The following is a 26,270-nucleotide window of genomic DNA, read 5'->3' as shown; positions in this document are numbered from 1 at the left end:
GGGTGGCCGCAGCCAGAAGGAAAGGGGTGAGCCCACTGGCCTCACCAGGAAGGCATTCCCTGAGCTCTCACGGCCTTTGTGGTCAAAAATGTCCCCTTCCCCAGGCCCAGGAAGGGGGCTAAGTGCTGGGTCCCAGGTCCTGCCCGCCCCTCATCACTAAGAGGAAAGGAAAAGTCATTTCCATGTTCCCTTGTGGGTTTCTACACTGGCTGTTTCCACACCAACCAAGGGAATAAAGCATCTAAAATGCTGAGTCTGTTTTGGGTTCTGTAGATCAGCCTCAAGGGAGCAAGCCCAGGTTGCACCCCATCCTCAGGGAGCAGCACCCGGGCTGATGAGGGAGAATCTGACCTGCCCTTGGGGACCCTGACAGAGGGATGTGGTCAATGTTCTCTTGTTCATTCATTCATTCATTCAGTCATTCCAGTAGAGCCCCTCTAAAGTGACAATCACTTTATATTCATTATCTAATTAAAGCCACAATAATACCTGGGTGGTAGGTGTTATCGAGCCCATATTACAGATCAAGACAAAGAGGCCCAGAGAGGTCAAGCAACTTGCCCGGGTCACAGAGCCAGAAAACTTTACTAAGGTCTAAAGTAGAGCCCAGCTCTGTCTGATTCCAAATCCTCTCTTCTCACTACCTTGTGCCCAGTCACAACAACAACAATCGCTGACTCTTTTTGGGGACTTACTACATGCCAGTCACCACCCTAGGCCTGTCCACATTTCTCTGAGCCTCAGGTATCATAGAGCCTGTTTTATAGATGACAATTGAGGCTCAAAAAAGTAATTTTATCCTAAGACATGGTTTAGAAGCTGTCCAAGTTGGAGCTGTGCTCTGGGTTTGGGTTTTGGACAACAGGGACCCAGAATTAGCAGGCGGGATTTGAACCCAGGCACTCAGACCAGAGTGACCCAGTGTTATCAGTTCTGTGACTGCCAGATAGAGGGCTATTAATAGCCACGAGGTGTTTATTGCTGCACAGTCAGCAGCTCCCAGAGGGCAGCTTGGGGTCATGGGACTCCAGCCAGGTCAGCTGCCCACCCCCCCACCCCCATGGGGGCTCCTCCTGAGAAGCCAGATCCCTCAGTTGGGCCTCACAGCCACCGCCCCCCTGCCCCAGGGAATCCTTACCCAACCAGGCGGCCGCCCCGTGACTGGGAGTGGTGACCCCTGTCACACTTGTGTGTGTGCGAGCCCATGTGGATGTGCTCGTGTGGAAGAAGACCTGTGACCCGGCATCTTGCTTCCGGGTGGGGAGGATGCCTCAAGGGTGTCTGCCGGGGGCAGGCCTTCCCCACAGTGCCCAGCCTTTGGGGCTCAGTAGGCCCTAAATCCAGGCCCAGCCATCTTTTCTCCTTCTCACGCTAGATGGAGAGGAGCGAGGGTGGAGCAGCTGGGAGGGAAGGCCTGGAGAGTAAAGCAGGGAGACCTGGGGTTGGGGTGGAGATTCCTCTGGAAGCCAAAAGCACACAGATATGCAATCACTCTCCCTGACTGTTTCCCCAGGAGACTCCCTCCTGCTGTGTCCCTGGGAGATGGCAGCTCCCAGCTCTCCATGTCCCAGGGAAAGCCGCCTTATCCCCTGCCCCAGTCCCAGAGGTCCCTCCTCACACCTGTGCCACAAACCTTCCCCCGCAGAGATCCCAGAATACCAGGACTTTAGTCTTGGAGGGACGTCTGAGATGGACACCCCCGAGGGCCTCCACTGTAGGCCTCTCAGATGTAAGCTGGGAACAGTCTGAGAGCAGCTGGCCCAGGCGGCCCTACCCCAAGCCTCAAGGTTTGCTGCCCAGAGCCCAGCTGTGAGTCTAAGGGTGGACGCAGGCCTCTTTCAGACTGGAGACTCCCGGTGTGTTTTGCAGGGCAGGGAGAGAAGACTGGCCTTGTGTTCTGTTCCTGTGCGTTTGTTCATTACTTCCACAAATACTCATCGCAAGCCAGCCTTGTGCCTGGCTCTGGGTTCCGAACCATAGGGCGTCATCCTTGACCAGGAGGGGCTCTCTCCACATCCTGCTTCCCCTTCAGTGCAACCTGCCTTCCCCGCTCCCGGGCTCCAGGGCTGAACCTGCCCTGGCTTGCCTCACTCCTCAGCGGGAGAGTAAGTACTTGCAAGATGGATGTAAAACCCAGTCATGGTATTTCAGTTTAAAAATTAAAAAGTGAGGAGGAAAAAATCCAGCCACGTTATACTAAAGTAGAAACTCACAGAAGAAACAGGCATTGACGTGGGGACTAGCAATAACAACATAATTATAATGACTGTTTCTGAGCACACCCTACATACCAGGCACTGTACTAGGTATTTTCACATCCCCTCAAGCTCACAATGCAGGTCTGATTGTCCCCATTTGAGAGATGAGAAAGTTGGGGCCCAAAGAAGTAGCTGGCCAGTAACAGACCCAGGATTCTAACTGAGATCTGTCAGAAGTCTTGGTGTGGCTTAGGGCGGCCCAGATTGGCTCTGCGGAGGCACCAGGCAGGGCGTTTGAGGAGAGGTTCCTCCAGGCCGGGCCTCACAGGCCATCACCCCACCTCCTGGGAGACTTCCAGCCCCAGGATGGCTGGATCAGCTGCAAACAGTGTGGGAAGTGGGGACACAGTCTCCCTGCAGGGAGCCTGAGGAGGTGACAAATGGGGTTCTCAGACTCCCCGGCAGGGAGGGCACCGGGAGCAGGCACATGTTGGCATCTGTCCCACTTGGAGCCAGATCCAGGGACTGTCAGGGGGTGTGGGGAAACATCAGAGCCCAGACTGGTGAGCCATGCTCAGCTCTTGACACACGGAGAGAGAAGCCCTGTGAGGACTGTACATGTGTGCTGGGAGAAGAGGGAAGGGTGGGTTTGCAGGCCCTGAAAGGCCTCACCAGGCACCAACACCCGGTGATTCCAAATGTCTACTCCAGCCAATTGAAGGCAAGGGGGTGCCTTCCCGAGAGTGGTTTCCATCTTAATCGATAAAGAAATGTCTGATGGCAGGAGTTCTCTCTTCTTCAGACTAGAGACTCTGTGAGGACAGGGAGCATCCTGAGGCCAAGGGCCATGTCCCCACCTCAGACTGTGGCTCCCTGAGGGCGGTACTTGTACTTCCCTCATTAACAGGCTAGCCCCCTTGGGCTGGCCCCATTGCCTAGCGGTTAAGTGCGCACGCTCTGCTGCTGGTGGCCCGGATTCGGATCCCGGGCGCGCACCAACGCACCGCTTCTCCGGCCATGCTGAGGCCACATCCCACATACAGCAACTAGAAGGATGTGCAGCTATGACATACAACTATCTACTGGGGCTTTGGGGGAAAAAAATAAATAAATAAAATTAAAAAAAAAAAAAACTAAGAACAGCCTTTAAAAAAAAAAAACAGGCTAGCCCCCTCAAAGGCAAATGGAACCCTTTAAAATCTGTTTCAGTTCTAGGCCCTCGTCCTGAGGAGACCCATGCCCAGCCTTCCTCCCAAAGGCTCCTATGCCTGATGGGTCCTTTCCCTCTGAATCACTCTCCTCAGGTTCTAGCTCTTCCCCCTTCTGAGTCACTTCTATCTCCTCCTCTGCGGATGCTCAGCCAGGCCCTATCTTTGCCTTGCATTTTCCCTTTCCAGGCAGATTATAAATATTTACTGATTCCTTCCCTGCCCTCTCCCATTCCCCACGTCCTGATGGATAATGTCCTGTGGATGCAGCTGGATTGTCTCCCTCCCGACAACTCTGAGGCCAATCTGGCGGGGCCTCCCAAGGGTCATCTCATCCACCCTCTCTTCTCTAGACTGGTGTATGCTAAAGCCACTCCTCATACATGACAGACCATTCTATCCCAGGGCATTGCACGATGGCTGGTATTCCATAAATGCTGGAGGATGGGAGGGAGAAAGGAAGGGAGAGAAGGAAAAGATTCCATAGGCTTTTCCTCCAAATTCCTAGTGCTTCTCTCTCTGGCAGTTCTTTTCATCCTCTAACCTCTCTCCCTCATTCTGTAAGTGAGGCCCACTTTCTCTTGGTGGGACTTCCATAGAACTGAGTCATTCTCTTCACTCTAGAAATTTGGACAATACTTTGTCCTGCCCAGGCAGCCCTTGCCCTGAGGCTTCCCACCAGACTGCCCACCAGGGGAGTCTCTGATTCTTTTATAATTATGTCCTTCCTTCCTTGAACCTCCCTCCACTCCGTGAGACCAACTGGCACACCAGTAAAACCTTACAGATGGGAAGGGACAAAGGTACTAGCCCCAAGGGAGTGACGATTTAGTTGGATGGTTCAGTTATGGTGGCTGGATAACAACCATCCCAAAACTTCATAGCTTGAAGCAACAACAGCCCATATATTTGTTCACAACTCTGTGCATTTGGGCAGGAGATGGCGTCTCTCTCCTTTATGTGTTGTTAGCTAGAGTGGCTCACCTGTTGCTGGAGAATCCAAAATGATCTCACTCACCTGTCTGGTGCCTCAGCTTGAGATGGTTGGAACAGCTAGGGGCAGCCAGAGCTGCTCTCTTTCTCTCTACATGGCCTCTCTCTCCAGCAGGGTGGTTGGACTTCCTTAGAGCATGGCGGCTGCCTTCCAGGAAGTCAAAAACAGAAACTGCAAGGCCTACGCCTGAAGGTCCCAGAACATCTCTTCTGCCACATCGTCTTAGTCAAAGTAAGTCCTAAGGCCAGCCCAGATTCAGAGGAGGAAAAGTAGACTCTGCTTCTTCATGGGAGGAGCAGCACGCAGTCACAGGGGTGGGAAGAACCTACATTTGCACACAGGCCACCACAATGATCCCAACACATGAAACTGATCTGGAATCACCGAGTTCTGTAAGGATGTATGCAGCCTTCTTGCAGGAGCGAGTAGCCTGGCAGGTTTCTTGGAGAAGCAACTACTTCAAAGGGCTTTGGGGCTGTGGCCAGGGTAGGTTGCTCTTTAGGGAAAGGGGAAAGGGACTCCGGCTGTGCAGAGTTGAGAAGGAGCACTGCGTATCTCCAGGGGAAACAGTAGCCAGGCCAGAGGGGAGAGTGTGAGTCCCACAGAGGGGAGATGAGCTGGGACAGCTTGGCATTGGGTCTTGATTGGGTCTTTCCCGGGCCTCGAGAGGTCCTTTGGGAAGGCTGCAGGGGTGCATGAGCAGATCTTATGCAGTTGGGGGATGCAGCATGTTCCTTCTATCTGTCTTTCCTCCATAGTCTATTTAAAGACAGTTTCTCTCTTCCAAGGTTGCATGTTGCAATCTCTTTCGTGCTTAGGTTTCGGATCTTCCACTGACCAGCCCCAGCCTCTGGAGACATCTCTTGCCTTGCCTTACCACACTTGGGAAGTTTGGATCTCAGCCCTGGGTTTGGCCACCACCACATCCTCCCCCTGTCCCACTTTTCTCCTGCCTGTTTGTATTCAGTCTAGACGATTCATTTTTATTTGTTGATGTTCTGCCCTAGCCTGGGGCGACCGTGGTGTGGTGGCAAGAGCACTGGAATTGGAGTCAGAAAAGCTGGTTTAAATTCCGGCTTGGCCATTTACTGGCTGTGGGTACATTCGGGCAAATTCTTTACCCTCTCTGGGCCTCCTGCGTCTCATCTGCCAAGCAGAAATAATGAGCCTCATCTCCAGGGTTGCTAGAAGTGCCTGGCACTGACGAAGCAGCCTCTGTCACCAATCCCTACAGCCGGCTCTGAGTTCCCTACTCCTCGCCCAGATCTGCTCAGATCCCACCTCTTAGCAAGCTCCACCAACCACTCCTGCCAGGGCTAGCCATCACCCACTTCTGCAGTCTCAGGATGAAACCCTCAGTCACCAGGCCTCAGTTGCAACGATGTCAGTCACTTAACAAATGTTGATTGATCATGCACTATGTTCCAAGCAGTGTTCTAGGAGCTGGAGTACAACATCGAACAAAACAGACCAAAAATCTCTGCCTTTACATGGGTTGCACCCTAACACAAGGGCAGACAGACAAAAGGGGGAGTAAATTTTAGAGCCACACTGTCCAAAATGGTAGCCACTAGCCCCATGTGTATATGGAGCACTTGAAATGTGGCCATTCCCAACTGAGACATGTGATAAGAACAAAATACACGTCAGGTTTGAAGATTCGGTATCAAAAAAATGTAAAACCTCTCCTTCATAATTTTTATATTGAATGGAATGGATATTTTAGATATGTTGGGGTTAAGCAAAATATATTATTAAAATTAATTTCACCTATTTCTTTTTACCTTTTTGAATCTGGCTCCTAGGAAAATTTTAAGTTACACGTGCGGTTCACGTTGTCGTTCTATTGGACAGCGCTGTTCTAGAGTATGCTAGAAGGTAGCATGTGCCATGGGAAAAAAGAAAGGATAGTGAGAAGGAGGGTCCTGAGTGCAGAGTGAGGATGGGTGGTCGATTATAAACGCAGTGGTCAAGGTGGCCTCGCTTAAGAAGGTAGCAAGACTTGGTAAGAGAGCCATACATGACTCTTCTAGGGGGAAGAGTGTTCCAGGAGGAGGGGACAGCCAGCACAAAGGCCCTGAGGAGGGAGCGTGCCCAGTGTTTCAGGGACAGAGAAGCCAGTGTGGCTAGGACCGAGTGACCAAGGCAGTCAGAAGTCATTGTCAGGGAGGTAGAGGCAGCCTGGATGGTGCAGGGTCTTTTAAGGCCGTTGTATGGACTTTGGCTTTTCCTCTGAGTAAAACAGTCTCTGCAGGGTTTTGAGCCAAAAGGCGACATGATTCAGCTCACATTTTAACAGGCTCACTCTGGCTGTCGTGTGAGAATCAACTAAAGGGAGGCGAGAGGAGAGTCCAGAAGGCCAGTTGAGGGGCTCAGGCAAATATCCCTGCGTGACCCGGGAACCCCTCACAGGGCCGTGCGTGGGTTCAGTGTTAATCAACGTAAGAGGCGGCAGGTGAAAAGCGCTTGGAAAACAGCACTCACTGGACCAAAAGCTCCATGATGGCGGGGACCTTGCCTCCTCTCTTCCTCAGGGGGAGGCTGAGGGCACCCTCCCCAATCAGTCATGGAAGTCCCCACCACCCCCTGGGCGTCTCCTCTTGGCCTGCCTGCCACACCGCTGGGACGCTCCCTGTCTAAAACCCCTCAGCTGCTGCTCATCCCCCACAGGTCGACAGATTGTAGGTTCTTGGCATGAGCAGTGGGGCTGCAGGCTCCCCATGGAGCTAACCTCTCTCTCCAGCCCCCGGGGGAGAGTGCGCCCTCCGTGCCTTGGCTCACACTCCCCTTCTGCCTGGCATGTCTGCTTCAGCACTTCCACCTTCCCCTCCCTGTTCTATCGGAGTTCTCCTGTCCATTCTTTTTTTTTTTTTTAGATTTTATTTATTTTATTTTTTCCCCAAAGCCCCAGTGGATAGTTGTATGTCGTAGCTGCACATCCTTCTAGTTGCTGTATGTGGGACTCGGCCTCAGGATGAACGGAGAAGCGGTGCCTCGATGCGCACCCGGGATCCGAACCCGGGCCACCAGCATCGCAGCGCGCGCACTTAACCACCAAGCCACAGGGCCGGCCCTCCTGTCCATTCTTTAAGGGGGCAGCCCAGAGGTAATGTCATGAGAAGACCCCAGACTCTGCCACCCCCAGTACATCCCCTGCCCCCAAGATGGATCAGACGCCCCCATCATATTTTATGTATTTTTCTATTTGTGGAGTTATAGTTCTGTGTCTCTTCATCCATCCTCCCTCATCAGATCCTTGAGGGGTGGAATTGTGTCTTAGTCATAACAGCATCCCTTGCCCTAGCGTGATGGCTGATTCAAGAAATAAGAGAGGCTAGAGGAAGTGGATTTGGAAGCATTGCTCATAAATGCCAAAGACCCCAGCTTCTACCTTCCCCAGGACCGCAGGAGAGAAGCGCCTATGCAGCAAGGTGGGGCAGGGAGTCCCCTTAAGGGTAACCAGAGCTGTGGGTCTATGAGGCTCAAGAAAGTCCACCATGTAAGACTAAATTACTCCCTGGGGTCACAGGCGCCCATGAGCACCCCCTTCCCATTCCCAGCCTGTTGCAGCCAACAAGGCCCCATGGCCAAACCCAGCCCTCCCCTGTCCCCTGGGCAGCAAGCTCATACACATGGCCAGTTCCTTCCTTGACCAAGGGCTAGAGCCTAGATCACTACTCACTACAGGCCCCTAAAGAGCTGTCTCTCCCTCTCCCATTTCCAGAGCACCCCGCTAGATAGTGGCAAAAGATAGACCAGTCCCCCTAGGACCAGCCCAGTCAGAATGGAAGGACTGACTGTGGCCCCCAGCACAATGAGGTGGGGTCACCCTGTAACTTACACACGTGGGACCTCTTCCCCAGACCTAACACAAATGCCATGTTCCCCGAGGGAGGAGGGAAAGTGGGCAGGAGGAAGTCTGGAACAAGGATTCAATGGAGAAGGAGAAACCAGGAGGAGCTTTGAGATCAGAATTAAATTCTTTAATACAAAATGCTTTTTTTAAGATATATCTGTATTTCTTTGTTGTTGTTTAAAAATAAATATGTACTACGGAATATCTCGAAAAACTGCACTAGAGACAAAGATGTGATGTTAATATCTTTTTCCCCCACAATTATTACGGATAAACAGTAGCACCAATAAATAAATGATAACAAATATTACAATTAAAAAAGGAGAGAGATTTAGTATGTAGAATTCTCTATTTTTTCTTGTTTTGTTTTTACATATAAAAAACAGAATAGCAATGTCTATTTTATCAGAATCACATATATACATAAACATATATATATATATATATATACAAACACAAGTTGCCAAATATATATATAGTATGTAGATGTATATTGAAACCTTATTTCAAAGGAATGTGTGGTGGGGAGCCAGGGGAAAGGGTAGGGCAGAGCTGAGTGTTAGCAAAATTAAATATCTGTTCAGGACAAGCTAGTGACTGTCACCGATCAGGGAGAGAGAGATTGGAAACATGAATCTTATACACAAAGACCAGTACAAATAAGAGAGAGCAAGAGATACATCTCATAAATAGTTGAAATTAAATATTAACCAAGAATACTGAAAAAAACCCTACTCTTTAATTAAATTAACTGTTTTAATTTCTAATTAAAAAGGGATATTAAATAAGTACCGTATATAAAACACTTTCTCTTTTCTCTGCCTCCATGGTGGGCCCGTGGAGCCTGCCCTGTCTCTCTGTGCCGCGGGGAGGGTCGGGGCGGGGGACGGAGGAGGGGTAACCACTCACACACACACAGCCAGGTCTCCTGGGGGACAGAACTAGTGGTTTCAATGGTCTGAGGACATCAGGCCTTCCTGGGCTGCACCCAGGGAGGGGAGCAGGAAAAGGCCAAGGCAGAGGCCCTTTCCTCAGAGGATGAGCTGTCACCGGGCTGCTCTTCTTCTCTTTGCCAGTACATCTGTCAGTGGCCTCCTGGGCATCTCGGAAGTAGGTGAGAGTAGGGGAAGGCTTCCCAGGCTCCTGAATCTTCCAGGCAGTGCCCCTGGGGGCAAGATGCCCGTGCAGCACGCAAAGGGGATCCCCAAAGCACAGCAGTGTCCTGAGGCTCCCCAAACTCCTGGTCAGAGCCAGCATCCTTGTCCCGTCGTCTGTCTTTCTGTCCATTTGACTTGGGGTAGAAGCTCGGGACCAGGGCTGGGTTTGTCAGTGTTCCCAAAAGCAGGCCAAATTTGCCCCCGTGCCCTGGCCTTGCACCTTCCTAGGCAGGGGAGGGGACCCTGGCCTCCCTAAGAGGGACAAAAAGATCACGCCAGAGTCTCTCCTCCCGTCCTCTTCCCTGTCGGGATCTGGGTGGGGACATTCTCCTCCCAACTCAAGTCCACAGCAGTCAAATACATCCAGTGAAGACACCAATAACATTAGCAATGTTAATTTAAAAAAAGAATATATATATTTTATATATATATAAAATATATATATTTATTCTTATATATATAATATATATATATATATATATATATATATATATATAAATGTATGTATGTGGGTGGGTGTGTCTACAGAAATCCCAGAAATAAAACTCTCCAATCTTCCGGGCTCGGTGATTTAGCAGCAAGAAAAATAAAATGGCGATCCAATTCCAAGAGGGACCATGCTTGGTCACCCGCCCGGGAATGCTTCTGCCGGAGTCTCATCCTCCGGACCCAAAGTGCTCTGCGCAGAGTCTCCTCTTCCTTCATTTCAGGTTTCTGGATTAAGGATTGTTCTGTCCATGGTGGTGTGGTGGCGGCAGCGGCATGGTTTCCGTTATCGGTCGTTCTGTATCAGTCTTTTCTTGAGAGGTCTGGTTCCCGAAACCCTGAGGGAGGCTCCTTCTTCCAGCCCGGCTCACCGCCTCGGCTTGTCACATCTGCAGGGAACGGGAAATAGAGGCTGGGGTTAGTGGCAAGTGAGGAGGGCTGGTGGTGAGGCAGGCAGCCTCGCCTTCTGGGAGCCCGAGTCCCTGTAGCAGAGAAGAGAACAAAAGCGGGGCCCTGCTTCAGAGCCCCCGTGCGAGGGAGAGAGCCAGGCCCAGCCTGGGGGGCCCCAGTCCGAGCCGTAGCTATGCCCAGGCTCCCAGTATGCCCTCTAGAGCTGACAATCCAGCTGAGACAAGACAAGGACGTGGGGACAACTCATCACAAGTAACAAATGAACACGCACAGTTCAAAGGACAGGCCCTACTCGACATAGAGAGCTGACGGGTGACCAGAGTTGGACCACGTTAATCCGGAAAGGGGCCCTGCAGGGGAGGGGTTTCAGCTCGCTCCCTGTGGGGCTGCTTTGGGAAAGGGAATGGGGAGAGCACCCTGAGCAGCACAAAGGGCCCATGCAGAGCCAGGTGGGGGGGCTCCCAGGGAAGTGAGGCTCCCAAGGGAGGCGGAGCCAGTGGGGCCTGGGGCCTCAGGAAGGTGAAGGACACATCTCCCTTCTCTATGTCCTCCCTCCCGGCCTGGCTGCAGGCCTCATCTTTCTTGAGCTCGCTCGCAGCGGCAGGCCCCAGGTACTAGGCTGCCTCATCTTTCCAACATGCTATTTAACTCAGGGTGGGGGAGAAGGTTGGTGGCTGTGCTACTCCCGTCAAAGCAGAGGGGACTCCAGGAACTTTCTCATCATGCCCCTCCTCTGGGGCTGATGGTCTTTACCCTGCCCACTGTGAGGAGGGGTCAGAGCAGGCCCTGCCCTTCTGAGAGCCTGGAAATGGGGATCCTAAGCCTCCAATTTGGGGTACTGAAATTCTCCCATACAGCCGGGTTAGGTGTTGGGGGAGGTCTCTGGAGGTTGGGATAACTTCAGTTAGCTCCTAGGTCACTTCAGACATCCCCCATCCTAAACAGTCTCTCTGAATCACCATAGAAACTCTAAAATGGCAAGTCCCTTATCTTCCCCAAGGCCCCTGGGGGATGTGGAGCCCACTCATCCAGCCCTCGAGTTAGGCAGAGCCCCCATCCCCAGCACTAGTACACACGACGTGTCTTCACATAGCACCAAGACAGACAGAACCCCACAACAACATCCCAGGGCCTGGTCCACAGCATGCCCTGAACACCCACAAGCCACAGGAACAGGGGGTAGAGGGGGAGGCAGCCACACTCCAAGGACTTTGTTAATGGAGCATCTGGACTGGCTGGGAGCACCCCAGCCTGCCTGGGGAAGCCCCATAAAAGCCCCTCCTCCCTGGGTGAAGCTGCCGCTGGCCCGGAGGGCTCCCTGCCTTTAAGCACAGGCCAGACTAGTATAAACACCAGGCGAGGCATCAAAAGATTGCCAGCCACCTGTCCCGGCCCTGTGCTCCTGAACTCAGTCAGGTAGGCACTCACAGACTTGACACTTCCTCGGTCCCCCATTGTGGACAAGATGCGTGGGGGCAGGGGGGTCACACAGGTGAATTAAAACCAGGCCGGGGCATGAGGAGTTCACCATCTAATGTTAGGAGAGTGGGCATGGCCCCCTCCTTCCACCCATCCTGAGGGCGTTTGGACATATGTAAGCTATTTGGGATTGTCGCAGAGACTACTGGAGTATTAAAGGTATCCAGCGTCCCAGATGTTAAATCTCATACTCACCCTAAACCAACAGCCAGAGCCCAGCCCTCTGGGACCCCAGACTGAGGAGGGACTCAACCTCTGTCCTCATGGAGAGACTGTGAGGGGATGAGAAGTCCAGCTGTGCAGACTTCAGAGGACGGTGCGAGGCCCCCAAGAGAGTACGCTTTGTAGACGGCAGTGTCCCCCACACTGGACTGGGCCCCCAGTATTAGTAGCGAAGGTAAAAATAACAACATCAGGACCAACAGCCACTACGAGCAGGACCACAGGACACAACACTCAGCTTGCGTCCACAACACCACATTAAGCCACACCAGCCTACCCACTCAGGGGACCAGGGTGACCTCGGAACTGGCCCTGTGAGGCCAGGCCAGCCCCCGCCGCCCACTGCAGGGGCCTCGCGAGCAGAGAAGGCAGCAGTCCCCAGGCAGGCAGCTAGAAGCCAAGCAAGCAGCTGGCCCCTCTCAGGTGCTCTCTCTCTCTCTCTCTCTCTCTCCCCATCTCTGTGTGAAGCCGCTCTCTGACTCCTCGCCCTCTGGGAACCAACCTGCAAGTACGTTCGTTTAACTCAAGCTGCCTCGCCTTGCAACGCGAGTCTGTGTTTTTGCAGGAACATTTACACGTCTGTGGATCTTGTACAAACAAATGCTTTCTCCGCTCTGAGCAAGGCCCACAGGGACTGCAAAAAGGCAAAAGGAAAGACATCTAAGCTAGAGCGTCAGCAGAGAGAGAGAAAAACACCCATGCAACCCCCTAACACGTCCGCAGCGGCACCCCCACCCAGCTCATCGGCCCCACACCCTTCCACACCCTGGAAAAGTCCGAGCACTATAGCAGAAGATAGAGCGGCGGCGGAAAGAGGCAGCACTGGCTAGGAAGCCTGCCCGTAGGAAGAGGCAGGCACAGATGGGCAGAGAGTGCAAGGAGAGGGCTGCCATAAGAGAGACAAGTGCAAGTCTCAGGCCACAGGGCTCCAACGGCTACCGCCCCCAAAAGAGCACACCTTGACTCTTCACCTGCTGGGAACGGCAATCGGGGACCACCTTCTCCCCCTGTGAGGGCTCATGCCCAGGCCCTTCCACCAAAGGTAGGCGGAAGTAGGGTGTGACGGCAGCTAAGCCCAGAGGCAGTGTCCACAGGCGAAGCCAGGGGTGGCCAAAGGGCCCACGGCAGGACCCACCACAGCCTCCAACCCAGAGGAAGAAGGCTCCCCACAGAGAGACTTCCAGTCGGTGCCATGGGTTGGGCTGGACTAGGGGCTCCCCTCCAGAGGCCCCAAGTCCACGAAGAGGGGCTGCCATATGGTGCTTCACCCCACCCAACCTCCTCCAACAACAAGCTGCCTCACATCATTCACACCCCTTCCTCACACCACGTCTGCCCTCCCACCACCCTCAGCTTCCAGACAAGTGCAGAAGCCTAGAGCAGTGGAAACCAGTTGGGTGAGTGGACACCAGTTCCCAGCACCCGTGCCAACATGGGCCTGCCACCAGTGCCCAGTGGGTGAGAGAAAGGCGGTGCCCAGCCAAGCCAGAGTCCCCTCCCTGAATCCTCCAGGTCCACTTGGCCCCCAGCCACCCCCAACCCTGGAGCAGCAACGCCACCACCAAGTCTACCCACTGGTGCCAATTAGTGCAGTGAGAGTGAGAGAGAGACACTAGGGCCGCTGCTGGAGGGGAGGCTGAGCGACGGGGAGGGAGGGAGGCGGGGTTACGGGGTCCTGCAGGCGGGAGATGGATTGGGGGCCAGGGAAGCTCCGGGAACTGAGAAAGCAGCGGCACCACGTACACGCTCCAGAGTTTATACCGGGATTTCTTGCGCTTTCTTTTTTGCCCCTTTCCCTTTCCTGGAACTGATTTTCTGGAAAATAAAAACACAGAGACAGAGAGAGAGCGAGGGGGAAGGGGAAAGGAAAAGAAGCAGTGAGGGGGCAGGGTACAGGCCACGGTCCCTGGAACGAGGCGATGGGAGGCAGGCGGGCTCCAGGAGAGAGCTTGCACACGCGCACACACACGTGGGCTGGGGCAGCACACACTCAATGGCTCCCTCGTCTCACTTTGGCCACCCTACGCTGGCAAACCCAGCCCCCGGCGAGGCTCTGGATGGGGAGCAGAGGCTGGATGGAGGGCACAGGACCCAGGGGCCTCCATGCTCACAGAGGCTCTTGGTCCCAGGCAGGGGGCAAAGCCCAGAGGGCAGGCTCTTTGCCCAGCAACTGTACAAGTCTGACCCTGAAGGTCAGGGGGCTATGACAGGTAGGCCAGTTTGGGGAGAAGGTCAGAGACCTGACTTGATGGGGGGAGGGGGGACAGGCTGTGCTTCAGGGACCTTCTGCCTTCATTTCCAAGTGCAATAGCAAGAGGGTCCCTCCAGGGGCCCTGCCTCTGTGAATCCCAGGGTGGGGGAGCAGCTACACTGGGAGCTGGCACCAAACCAAGGGCGGCACATGAGAGGCACCAGCCCGCCCAGCCATCACCTGGGTCCTCAGAGCCCCAGGCAAGCAGCAGGGTGGGGTCGGAGTTAGGGAGGCATGGGGAGGAGTGGCCTGGGCTCCCTTGGCAGGGAGCTCTCTCCCCAGCCTGTCAAAGCCTGCTGCACCGTCTCACCATACTCTCTTCCGAGCCCAGGCGAGCCCCCCACTCTCCCTGTGGGCAAAGCAGGTGCTTGGGAACCAGGCTAGCGGGGCAGGCTGAAGCCTGTACACCTCAAGGGAACCAGCGCTCTCCACACCTGCCAGGCCTGAGAGAATGCCCCTCAGAGTGTCTGCCACAGGGGAAGAAACAAGGCAGGAAGGACCGAGGAGAGGGCAAGTCTGTTCCCTCTCAGGAGAAAGCACTGAAAGGAGGAAGGTCTTTATGCACACACATGTGCACATACACACATACACGTGCACACACACTCTCTCTCTCTCTCTCTCTGAGCCTACTCTCCCAAATTACTGCTCCGGTAGCCACAGCAATCCTGGAAGTTGGGGACTTAGGGAAGAGGCAAGGGGTTGAGGCCTAGGGGGCTTCAATGTCCCCAGAGTGTTGGGGGCAGACAGGATGGTGGGGGAGGGGAGGAGGGAAGGGTATAGGTGCTCTCTCTCAGTCTCTTTCCCTGCAGGCTCGTCCCCCATGCCAGCTGCTCACTCTGTCTTGAAGGCTCACTGCCCCCAGATCTTGCCCCCCCGCCCACCACTCCATCCTGACCCGACCCTCCACACTGAGCAACTGGAAGCCTCAGAAAATGACAAACATTCAACTCTTTCTCCCTGGCCAAGAGGGCTGAGTGTCTTTGGCCTGCCTCGCTCCTACAGGAGGGCATGCACCACGAAAACACGCCAGCCAGTCCCAAATCCAACTGTACCACCACAGCAGCCGCCTTCAGAGGCCGTTTCCTCTGACACACCAAAGCCGGCCTCTCTGCCACCCACTTTCTCTCCCTGCTGAGAGTGATGAGAGGCTAGAACAAGCCAGTGTCCACACTGCCCCCCGACACACTGAAACGGCAAGTCCTGGCCAGGAATGACCTGGAGACCTGGAACACATCGTCTCTTCCAAAGGAAGCTCCAGGCTCCAGAGTGGGTGCTGTCACTAATTCTAGAGTCATAATTCTTGGGGTTTGCTCCATCCCACTGCTGCCACCACAAGTTTCCATGAGACCAACTCCGTGACCCAGTGAAGCCATCAGACCCCCTGACAGAGGAAGCGAAGAGCCCCAGATCAAGACAACTGGCCAAGAAGAGGGAGAAGAGCTGAAGTCATGGCCACTTACTTTTCTTGCTTTCCTTTATCTTTCTTTGGTCTGTAGTGGGTAGAGAAAGAGAAAACAACAAAACAGAGGGGTTCAGATGGTGATGATAATGATAATAATAATAAAAACTTAACATAGTATTTATGCTATACCAACACAGTTTTAGTCTATTTACATATAATAACTCAATCGTTATAACAATGCTATGAGGTACATACTATTATTGTGCCCATTTTACAGATGTGGAAACCAAGGCACATTAAAATGAAATTAAAATGCCCAAGGTTACACAGCTGGAAGGGGGAAATGGGCTAACAAGTGGAACGTGCTTAACCCTGGCACAGAGCAGGCACCCTGCAGCCATTCGATGGGCAAATGAATCTGGGACTCCATCCTCACCTGCATTCACATTTGTTGTGCTGTAGGAAGCTCATCTCTCCTATGTGCTGGCTTTGGTGAGGTTTGATCCGCATAATCTGGAGGGAAAGGAAGCAGATCACAGAGGTTAGTGACCCAGCCAGCCATACCCAAATGGGACACCCCCGTGGCTCCTGCCACTCAGCACCCAGGGGTTCGACAGAGCCGGGATGGGTGGTGGAGGTAAGGGGGACCAGGGGCTCTACCAGAAAGAGCCTCAGGCCCACCCCAACTCCCCCAACCCTGCTGACCTCAAGGAGCCCCTGCTCCTCTTGAGGGCAGACATGGCTGCAAGGGTTGGCCAGGCTGGGAATTCAGGTCCTGGGTTCTTGCCACTCCCCATCCCTTCCCTCCTTTCATCCCTTCTAGGCCTCACCCTGACCCCTAGTAGCTACCCAAGAGCCACTCGTCTCTGGGGTCTCAGAGCTCCCTCCTGCCCCGTCCCCCAGGCTGAGATGTGCCCTGTCACCAGGCAGCATCAAACGACTGGCTTTGTAAACTCTCCACAGGCAAGGCGCATCCAGCTTCCCAGACAGAGCCCCAAGGAGGGAGCGCCCTCTTCCTCCAAGAGAGGATCAGAGGGGCTCCTGTCACAGGCATCAGCCCCCTCCTGAGCCCAGAGGCCACAGATCAGGGAGGAGGAGGAGGTAGTCAGGGCTTGCTGGGAACCTGGACTGGGAAATGCAAGCATCTTTTCCTCCAAAGAGGGCAAGACCTCCCACACCCACCCTGACTGACTCAGAGTCAGGAGCTGGGCAGGCAGATCTGGCTCCTCCTCACAAGAGCTGCCCAGGAAAGGGCCACATGTCTTCCAAGTCTAACATGCCCACCCCGTGCCCCAGCCCTGCAGATGCCCACCTGCATGGTGATGTTGAACTCCTCGGTGGGCACGCACTCCAGGCCCTCATCGTTGCAGCAGCCCCCACACCGCATCAGGGGCACACAGGACGGCTTGAAGATGTACTCAATCTCATCGGGGTACTCCTGGAAGATGTCCACCAGGGTCTCGATTGGACGGCAGTAGCTGCGCTGGTAGACGTCCATGAACTTCACCACTGCATGGGAGGTGGTGACGCATGAGCCCAGCAGGTCACACAAGAGATGGCCGACCCCTATCTCCACCCAGCTTTGTAAGGCCACTCCTCCAGGTTTCTGTGAGAGGCACCCACTATCAAGCAAGTCCTTCCAAAAATCTAACTTAAGTCCCTCCAGCTGTGGTTGAAGTCCTTCCCTAAGCGTTCCACCATCAGGAGGCCTGTTTTTATTCCAAAGATCATATGATGCTATCAGATTCCAAGGGAGACGGCCTGCCACATCTGATCCCCCTGCCTCACCATGACAGCCAAGCCAATTCCTGGGTCAACCTTGACGCCAGAGGACAAGTTTGAGTGTGAGCATCCGCGTTGGGGGTGCTCTAAGCTTCCCATGAAAGGAAGAACAGCCAGCTTGGCAAACCCACCCCCTGCTTCCCCACAACCTCCCCATGGCCACTGCCAGCCCATCAACCACACCAACAACCATTTAATGAGCACTTAGTATATGTGGGGCACAGTGTACAGTCGTCCACAGTTGTCATCTCAAACAACTCTCCCCACATGGTACCATGAGGTTCTAGTAGCACCCCCATTTTACAAATGGGGGACTGGAGGCTCAGGGAGGTTGAGTAACTTGCCCCAAGGCCACATTGCCAGTAAGTGGTAGAGTTAAAATCAGCTCTGACATCAAAGCCTTCCCACACTGATGTCATGTGTAAACAGAGGGGAAGCATCAAGGGGGCACCTTGGCACCTGCCAGACCCTCTCCCCAAACATGGGCTAAGGAGGTGGTGGGCATCAGCACAGGGGCTGGGCCTGCCTGGAATCAGCAGGTGGCAGTGGGCGGGCACGCTGTGCAGGCCCTGCCAGCCACCGATAACCCCGCCCAAGAGGGCAAACTGCTTGCATCATGGAAAAAACGGTGCTGCCACTGCAGCCACAAGCATTTCTAGAAGCTAATCTGGAGGGAGACCAGGGTAAAGACAGCTTCTCAGGCTGGCCGCAGAGTCTGGGGTGCATGGAAGCGTGAAGGGGTTATTCTGGGCCATTCTGAGAATAAATGAACTCAGGACCCCAGAGTGATTACTCTAAATTGTGGCCCAGCCTGCCACTCCCCATCACCCCACAGCAATCCTGTCCCTGAAATGAGTTTCCTCTAGACAGGACAGAAGAAGCAGCACCCAGCCAGCAAAGAGGCTCTGGCCATGACTTGGTATGACCTTGGCCCAGTCCCTCCCTCTCTGGGCCTCAGACTCTGCACATCTGTGTAAGTGGGTTGGGCTGATCTCAAAAGACACTGAAACAGAGGCTGAAACGTGGGGTTTTGTCTTCCATTTCCAGCCCTGAGAATAAGCATCCCTTTCTCAGCCCAGGTGACACAAGGTTTGGAGCCTCACCAAGGCATCTGAAGCTCATACCCCCTAGCCTGCCTCTCCCCAGAGACTGTAGCTGAGCCCTCCCTCACTCCTCCCTCCAGAAGGGTAAAGGAAGATGAGCCCTGGGGGTATATATACAACAGGTGGGTTGAGGGGAAGTTGGGGCCACAGGTGTGAAAACAGAAAGGAGAACAGTGGGGGTCCCCAAGCCAGTCCCCGGCCTTGCCTGAGGTCTCTACTTCCCCTATCCAGACAGCGGGCATGGAATTCTTCTCCACTCACAAAAGGGTTAAGGTAAAGCCTTGTCAAAAAGAGGAAAAACAAGACCATGGATGTGAAGAAGTCCTTTCTTAACCAAAGCTATATTGAAGAAGATGACTAATCAAGAATTCTTCACCTGACACTTCGTTGTGTTTGGGGACAGAGGTGGCCCAGGCTTTGGGGCCACAAGCCCCCTCCCAGGACAGGATAGCAGAAAGGTCTGGCCTGGGCTATGGCAGTTGGTAGCTGAAGGTAAAAAGACCCAGACTGAGAATTCCTTGGAAAAGCTCCCTGGAGGCCCCAAGGCCCGTGGGAGGTGGAGGGGGCAATCTCACCTGCACCCTTCGCACCCTAGCCACTGCCTCCAGAAAGCTGTCCCTCCTGCTTTTGCACGGGGTGTGGACACACATACACTCTAACATCAGACTTTCGTGGTTTTCCTCATTTCTTGAAGACAACCTTTTCCCCAGCAAACAAAGATCATTTGTCTTGCCTCTCCCAGACCACAGAGGCCACTTGGAGGCTGAAGGGGTGGGTGCACTGGGAGTGGGGCCTGTCAGTGACACAGGCTGTGGGGTGGCTGGGAAGCCAGGCCTCAGCCAAGGAAAGGGCTCCGGGGTGGGGAAGGAGGTAGAATCGGCTGGGCATCACCATGGGCCGGGCAGTGCAAACACCGTGCCTGGCCACTACCCTGGGCCATCCTGGATTTGGGTGGCCCTCCTCAGAGGTGGGGAGCTGGGGGGAGTGGCATTGGGCACTCCTCCCCCAGGCTGGAGCAGAGGCCACATTCAGTGTGGGGGGAGAGCCAGGGCATCCCTAGAGAAATGGGAGGATCCCATACTCCAAACCACGGCTGCCGGCCACCAGAACAAAAGGCAGCAAAAGGCAGGCGGACTCGGGTTGGGCAAGGGTGGGGGGGGTGCCTGGGAGCTACAGCCAGCCCTCTGCTGGCCCAAGAGGGAAGTTCACAGCACCTAATCCTACTCCACCCGGAGAGCAGGGAGAAGCTGTAGCTTTTCCTCTCCACCCAAAAAGGAATGCAGACTGGGGGGAGGGGGTCCCATGAGGCTGGGCCCTCTGAGCCTCCAGCTAAGGCACAGCCAGCTTTCTGGATAGCAAGGGTCACAGCCCCCTCCACAAAGACCCTACAGGTGGGACACGGCTGGGCTGGAAGTGACATGGAATACTCATCTTCCTCTGGGAGCAGAGGGGACAAGGGACACCTCCCTTGACATCTGGGACTCCTGAACACTGTTTGTCTGCCTGGTCTGTGCTCACGGCTCCCTCCCCAAATAAAATCTTACTGGAAAGAGCAGAAGAAAAAGGCCACAAGTCCTATTTCTAGCAGAGGCCTGAGTAAGAGAGTCCTCCAGAACAGAAGGTTAATCTCCCAGTGCTCACTGCTTCCTTTCTTAATTCTCATATTTCTGTGCCCCTTCCCTTTACCCCCACCCCAGACCTGAAAAGAAGGAATCGGGCCTCCCCACCCATCCCCAAGGGGGTCAGGGGACCCCACCCAAGAGCCAGGAGACTCACCTTCGTGGGTTTTGTGCTCTCCTCCTGCCATGGGTGCAGCCTGGGACCACTGAAGACAAAACAAAGAACGAAGCATGGCCATGGGCACGGGAGAGCATGAAGAGGCCCAGCCACCCAGCCCTGCTCCCTCCTCACGTCCCTCCCAGTCCACAGCCTCTGGCTCCTCCAAGGCTTCTGAGTGGAACAGGGCACCGCCGGGGAGCTCCCCACTGCACAGAGCATGCCCACCACCCCCGGACTGCTCCAATTCTGAAGCCAAGGAAGATAAAGACTGATATTGAGGGGTAGGGAGTTACAAATACAGGGGAGAGCCCCAGAATGCTGCACTGTCCAGGTCCCCACCCCTTCCCACATTTCCCTTCCCTTCCCTGCTCTCACTGGCCCACTGCTGAGCTAAGAGAAGTGAATCTTCTCAGCCCCCCTGACTCCCTGGTCCAAAGCCACGGGTAAGCATTAAGGTCAAATAGGAGGACAAATTTGGACTGGAGCAAGAAGGAAGGACTGGGGGCAAGAAAAACAACATGGTGACCTTCTCCCGCTGACATGACAAATACCAGGGTGAGTTGGTGTTGGGGACGGGGGAGGTGCAGAGGACCGAAGGGCACCAACCACCCTCCCCCATCCAAACTCTCCAGTCCTCAGGAATATTCAGCAAACCCACAGGTTGCCTAAAGCATAAAACCTGGGAGGAAACTCTGGGGGAGGGGAGAGCCCCATTTTTCCCCCTGCACAAATCTCCCCAGAGCCTGAATGTATTTCCAAAGCCTCGAGCCTCCCACTCCCACCTGGGTCCCTGGTTTCTTCTCTCTCCAGACTGAGGGGCTTCCAAGTCCCTCTCACCTGGGCACCTTCCTCAAATGCAACCAGAGAAGCTTTTTATGCCTTAGCACTGCCCAGCCTCTAGGGGGCCCCCTGCACTACCTAGGCGGAGGCGTCCTCCATCCCTCCCCACCCCCACCAGATCATTCCTCCCCTCCCCAGAAGCTGTGAAGGTCAACAAGCCCAACCATGTGGACTTGACAGCACCGGGCAGGCAAAAGCTTCTCCCAGCCCTTCCAGAGGGTCTCCAGTTCTTACCGACTGCCACCCCACCTGCCCTCTTGCAGGGCAGATCCTGAGCAGCAGAGCTGCACTCTAACCCACAGAGCTGCAGACCTCACTGAGAGGGAGGCTCCTAGTCTGTCCGTGTCTCTCTCTCCTCCCCACACACCCCCAGCACACCCCAGATACCCCAGCCTTGCCCCCAGGGCCAAGGTCAGATAACAGTTTCTAGGGATAGCCCTCCCACTGCAGCTCCCTCAGGAGTCTCCACCTGAGCCCTTCACCCATCCTCAGGAGACCCCCAGCTTCCCTCTGCCAACATTCTCCCTATGCCTTCCACTGCTTCTGGGCCCCAACAAGGAAAGGGGACAGAAACTTCATACCCCCTCCAAGGCCAGGGGGCACTGGGAGGGGCGGTTCTGGGCGGGGAGGGGCCAGGTGCCCTTCTCTGGGGGCCTCTGAAGGTCACACTGTGGCCAGGCAGCCACTCCTCCCCCTCCCCCCTCCCTCGGAGGCCTGGAGCCAAGGCCTTTGTGCCAGGGTCTAAGGAACTCAGGGTGGCAGCAGGGACCCCAGCCCACTTCCTCCCTTCTGCCTCTCTCCAAGGGGACTCTGTGGTGGGGGAAGGTGTAAGGGAGGGTGGCAATGGACCTCTTAGGCGACTTTGAGAAGCAAGTTGGGTGGGCAAGTTTCCAGTTCCAAAAAACCACCTGCTCCTGCTCCAACGCCCCATTTCCCCAGGACACAGTTTGTTTGCAAGGCTGGCAGGAGCTCCTTCCAAAGGTTCGGGGAGGGCTAGTCCCACCCTGCCCATGTCACAGCAAATTTCAAACCATTTCTCCTAAAACTGTTTGGTGGGGTAATGACACTCTTTAAAACCTCCCTTGGTCCACCCCCATAAAAACTAAAGCGCAGCCCACTCGGAAGTGTGGGGGAGGGGAGGCAAACTGACTGTCACCAAGTCGAGACTTGAGGTAGAGTCTCGACAAAGCACACGGGTGGCCCCCGGCACCCTGACCACTGACACTGATCATCCTTTCTCTGGACTCTGGGGCCAGAAAGGGTTTAGATGGGTCTTCTCAGCAGAAGGGAGTAAAAAAGGGGTGGCAAAGGCTTCTCTCCATACTAGGGAGGAAACGGGGAAGGGGCGTCAGGAAATTCCTCCTAGCACACGAGGGGGTTAGGGGCTGGGGACGGCGGGAAGGGATAGGGCTGGTTAGCCGGGTCCTCCGGCTGGGGCTACCTCGAGAGGTCACCTTCCCGCGGAGGGCCGGCGGGGGGAGGGGCGCCGCTCGCCGCCCGGGTCTCCCCGCTCGGGCCGCCGCGGCTCCGGGAACACGCGGCCGGCCAGGCCCGGGCTGATGTAATCGGCTCCGCGCCGCGCGCGCCCGGCCGGGCGGGGGAGGGCGGGCACCGAGCGGGACGCGAGCGGGGACGGGCGGGGGTAGCGCGGCGCAGGTGGCCCGGCTAAGAGGGGGGTCCCCGCAGCAATCTACCCCAAAACTTTTCCCAAACTCGCGGGGAGAGCCGAAGAGACCGAACTGCAGTGACAGCAAGCTCCCTCTCGCGCCTGCGCCCTGCCCCCTCCACGCTTTCTGCCCTCCGTCGGTCCAAGGTCCGAGCACCCCCCTGCCCACTGGGCTCCGGCTCCCGCCCCCGCTGCCTGGACTTCCAGTTCGTCGGGGACCCGCGGCCGGGAGCAAACTTCAGCCGCCAGCGGCAGCGCAAGCCCAGCCCCCTCGGCCTCCTCCTCCGGCTCCCGCCCTCCGCTGGTCGGCCCAGATCGTACGTGCGGCGACTGTGGTGGGTGGGCAGGGCCCGCGTGGGCGGTGAGACTCTATGCTGGTGCCCTCCCACCTAGCGCGCGCCCCCTCCCCCTACACGGATAGAGAGGGAAGACGCGCGCCCGGTGCCCAAGGACCCGCGTGGAGCCCCACGCGCGCGCTCGCACGCACGTCCCCAGCCGGGAGAGACGCTCGCAGCGGCCCGCGGCGCCAGGCGGGCACGGCCGCTTACCTTGGCATGGTGGAGGTAGAGCAGCAAGGCAAGGCTCCAATGCACCCAAGAGAGCAGAAAGTTCATGGTTTCGGAGGCCCGGCCGGGACCGGCGCGGCTCGCGCTCCCTCTGCGACTCAGGGTGCGGGGCGGCCCGCTCTCCTCGGCGCCTAGGCGGGCTCCTCTTCCTCCCGGAGCCGAGGCCCGGGCCAGGGCCTGGGGTGCGCGCGCGGCTGGAGCACTGTCTGCGCACACAGCCGCCTCACCCGTCCATGAGCCCGGCTTCCGAGCGCCGAGTCGCCACCGCGGCCCCCTCTCCTCTTCCTTCTCTTCTTCCTCCTCCGCCTGCTCGGACTGCGGCTCCTCCCGGCCCGAGGTAGCACTTCTCCCGGTTCCGCTCTGCTCGGCTGCCCCGGCGCGGACCACGGCTCCTCCGGAGCGAGAACAGCCCAGAAGTTGGACGAAAAGTTTCACTGCAATGCCGCGAGCCCCGATCCCCTCCACCCCGCCTCCGGGCGCGGGCTCCGGCTCCTGCCCGCGGCTCGCCGCCGCGTCCACCGTCGGTCGCTGGCCGGAGAGGAGGTGGGCGCTGGGGCGGGGGGCGGTGTCTGTCTGTCTGTCCGTCAGCGCTGCTGGTCCGATGCGGGATCCCGAGATGGAGGGCTCACGCCGCACTCTGGCGGTCACCCCCAAAAGCAGGTCACTCACTTTGCCCCTGTCCCTCTCGTTGCTCGCTCGCCCGCGCGCGCTCTCTGACCCCGTCTCTCTCTTCCTCGACTTCACTCTGGAGCTCTTGCCACCTCTTTCTTCTCTCTGCTGGTTTGCAAAATCCGAAGTGATTTGGGAGAGTAAAGGAGCAATCTCCCCAAACGGTCGGCCCGATTTAAGCGGGGAATGGGAAGCAAAAATAAATTAAAATGGGAAAGAATACGGTTTTAAAAATGTTTAAGAAAAAAGAAACAGGGTAAACCCTGGATAAATGAATATCAAATTCCAGTGCGGAGTCCCCTGGCTGGTGACCCCGCCGGTTCGTACACCTCGCCGCTGCGTCTGCCGACTTAGCGCCGCCGCCGCCGCCGCCGCCGCCGCCGCCGCCGGCTCCACTCGCTCGGTGCGCCGCGGCCTCGTCGCAGCCCGGCTGCCCCAAGCCTCTGCGCTCCTCACCGCTACCAGCCGACTAGAAAAAGGCCTGGCCCCGCCCCGCCCCGCCCGGACCCCGCCCCTGCACGCCCCGGGGGCGGGGACAGGCCCAGCCTCAGCCCCTCCTCTCCAACCTCTCGGCGCGCGGCTCGAGTCCTTGGTGCTGCGTTCCCCTGGGGACGCCCAGCGAAGCCTGCCCCCACCCCCTAACTCACCCCAGTGAAGGGAAAGTTCGACCCCCACCAAGGTTCACACCCTAAAAATTACCCATCCACCCGCCCTTTGCCTGGAGACACACACGCCCGCGCGGTTTGGGGGCAGGAAACAGGAAAGTGAGGTTATGTGCGGACAGGGCTCCAGAGCTATTCCCTCTTTGCTGGGAATATTGGAAGGGGTGGGGAGGGGAGGGGGACACACAGATCTATTGGAATCCTGGGGTGACCCCTGGCCTTCTCTCCTTCCAACACTCCCAGCTGCACACACACACACACACACACGCACATACACATACACACACTCACACTGACATACACGCGTCCTCACTCTCACGCAGACACTGCTCTCCCAAGTTCACCCAGCTTCCCTGTGGTGGCCGAGCGCCCCCTAGTGACCACTGTCTGCACACCCCAGCTCTGGCTCAAGAGGGAATGGGCCTCGGGAAGAGGGTGGAGGCAGATTACCCCTGATGCCCCCATTTCTGACCTCCCAAACAGCGGCATATTTGGGACTTGAGTGGCCCCATGTGCAGAGAGCCCAGTGCTGGGCACAGGAGGCACGATGTATCCATCTGGACAACGTGCCCGTCTGGAGCCCTCATCTGGCCTGCTGACATCAGAGCGAGCTGCAGCCAACAGGCTGGGGTGACTGGGGTCCTTTGGGATGTGTCCAGGGAGGCTTCCTTGGGGAGAAGTATTTGGCACTGAGTTTGTGGGGCTGAGAACGGGAAGCTGTGTGGTTCTGGGGTTAGTCAGTGGCCCACAGGCAAGAGGACCTGTTGGAGCCCACGTATGCACTGTGGAGTCTGGCAGAGCCCAAAGGGAGAGGCAGCTGGGCAGACAGAGGCCCTTGTTCCTGCTTCCCCCCCACCCCAGATGTTGCCAAGGAACTGAGGCCAGGGGGCTGGTGGGGGCGGCTGAAGGCCAGGCCCCAAGTGATGATTCAAACCTACTCACCAGCACTAAGGAACGTCTGTAGGCCAGCTGCCCAGAGCTCCCACCAGGCTGGGGGCCAAGGCTTCTATCAGCCCCAGCCAGGCTCACAGCTCATCTTCTGAACAAAATGGGGGGCATTCTCCTCAGCACCCCCCAGACCCCCAGGATCCCTTGCCTACTTCTCCCAGCTGGCAGCCTCTCTCCTCTCTTTCTCCCAGTCCCTTCCCTTCCTTCAAAACCTCCCTCTCCCACAACTCCCCATATCTTCCCTAAGTGCTCCCCAAGGACCCCCACCCCACCCTTGCATATAGGAACCAACCTGGGAAAATTCCTGGTTGGGCTTTCACCCAGCAGCTCCCAGGCTCCCCCAGGGAACAAAGCGGGACCTCTGATACCTGTGGGAAGAGAGGGACCAACCGGTCTCATTATTCATCCAGATCTGGCCAGGACCTGGCCTGGGGCTGATGCAGCCTCCCTGAAGGCCTGGGCTGAGAATGGGAACACAGCAGCTTCCCCTAAGTTGACCAAAATGATCCAGGGAGGTTACTCAGCCAGCCCCCTGCCTCTGCTTGTGGTGCTCTAGTTTGGTGGGAGTGCTAGGTTACCCCTTTAGGACCC

General features: G+C 56.1%; 1 protein-coding gene across 1 annotated transcript; it reads right to left on the bottom strand.

Moving 5' to 3' along the window:
* Window positions 1-8,368: 8,368 nt before the first annotated feature.
* Window positions 8,369-24,273, bottom strand: VEGFA (vascular endothelial growth factor A; the record flags this gene model as incomplete). Its single annotated transcript, XM_087437827.1, has 8 exons — window positions 8,369-10,288; window positions 12,514-12,645; window positions 13,755-13,826; window positions 15,723-15,752; window positions 16,101-16,177; window positions 16,977-17,173; window positions 20,326-20,374; window positions 23,383-24,273. Coding segments are annotated over 8 exons (1,470 nt in total), but the record flags the coding sequence as incomplete, so codon positions are not given.
* Window positions 24,274-26,270: the final 1,997 nt, after the last annotated feature.

The sequence above is a fragment of the Ceratotherium simum genome, chromosome 13, assembly GCF_057802395.1.
Source record: "Ceratotherium simum simum isolate JZ-2026a chromosome 13, ASM5780239v1, whole genome shotgun sequence".
Taxonomy (NCBI): Eukaryota; Metazoa; Chordata; class Mammalia; order Perissodactyla; family Rhinocerotidae; genus Ceratotherium; species Ceratotherium simum.
The sequence above is the reverse complement of the archived record's forward strand: the minus strand, read 5'-3'. Positions and strand labels throughout refer to the sequence as shown.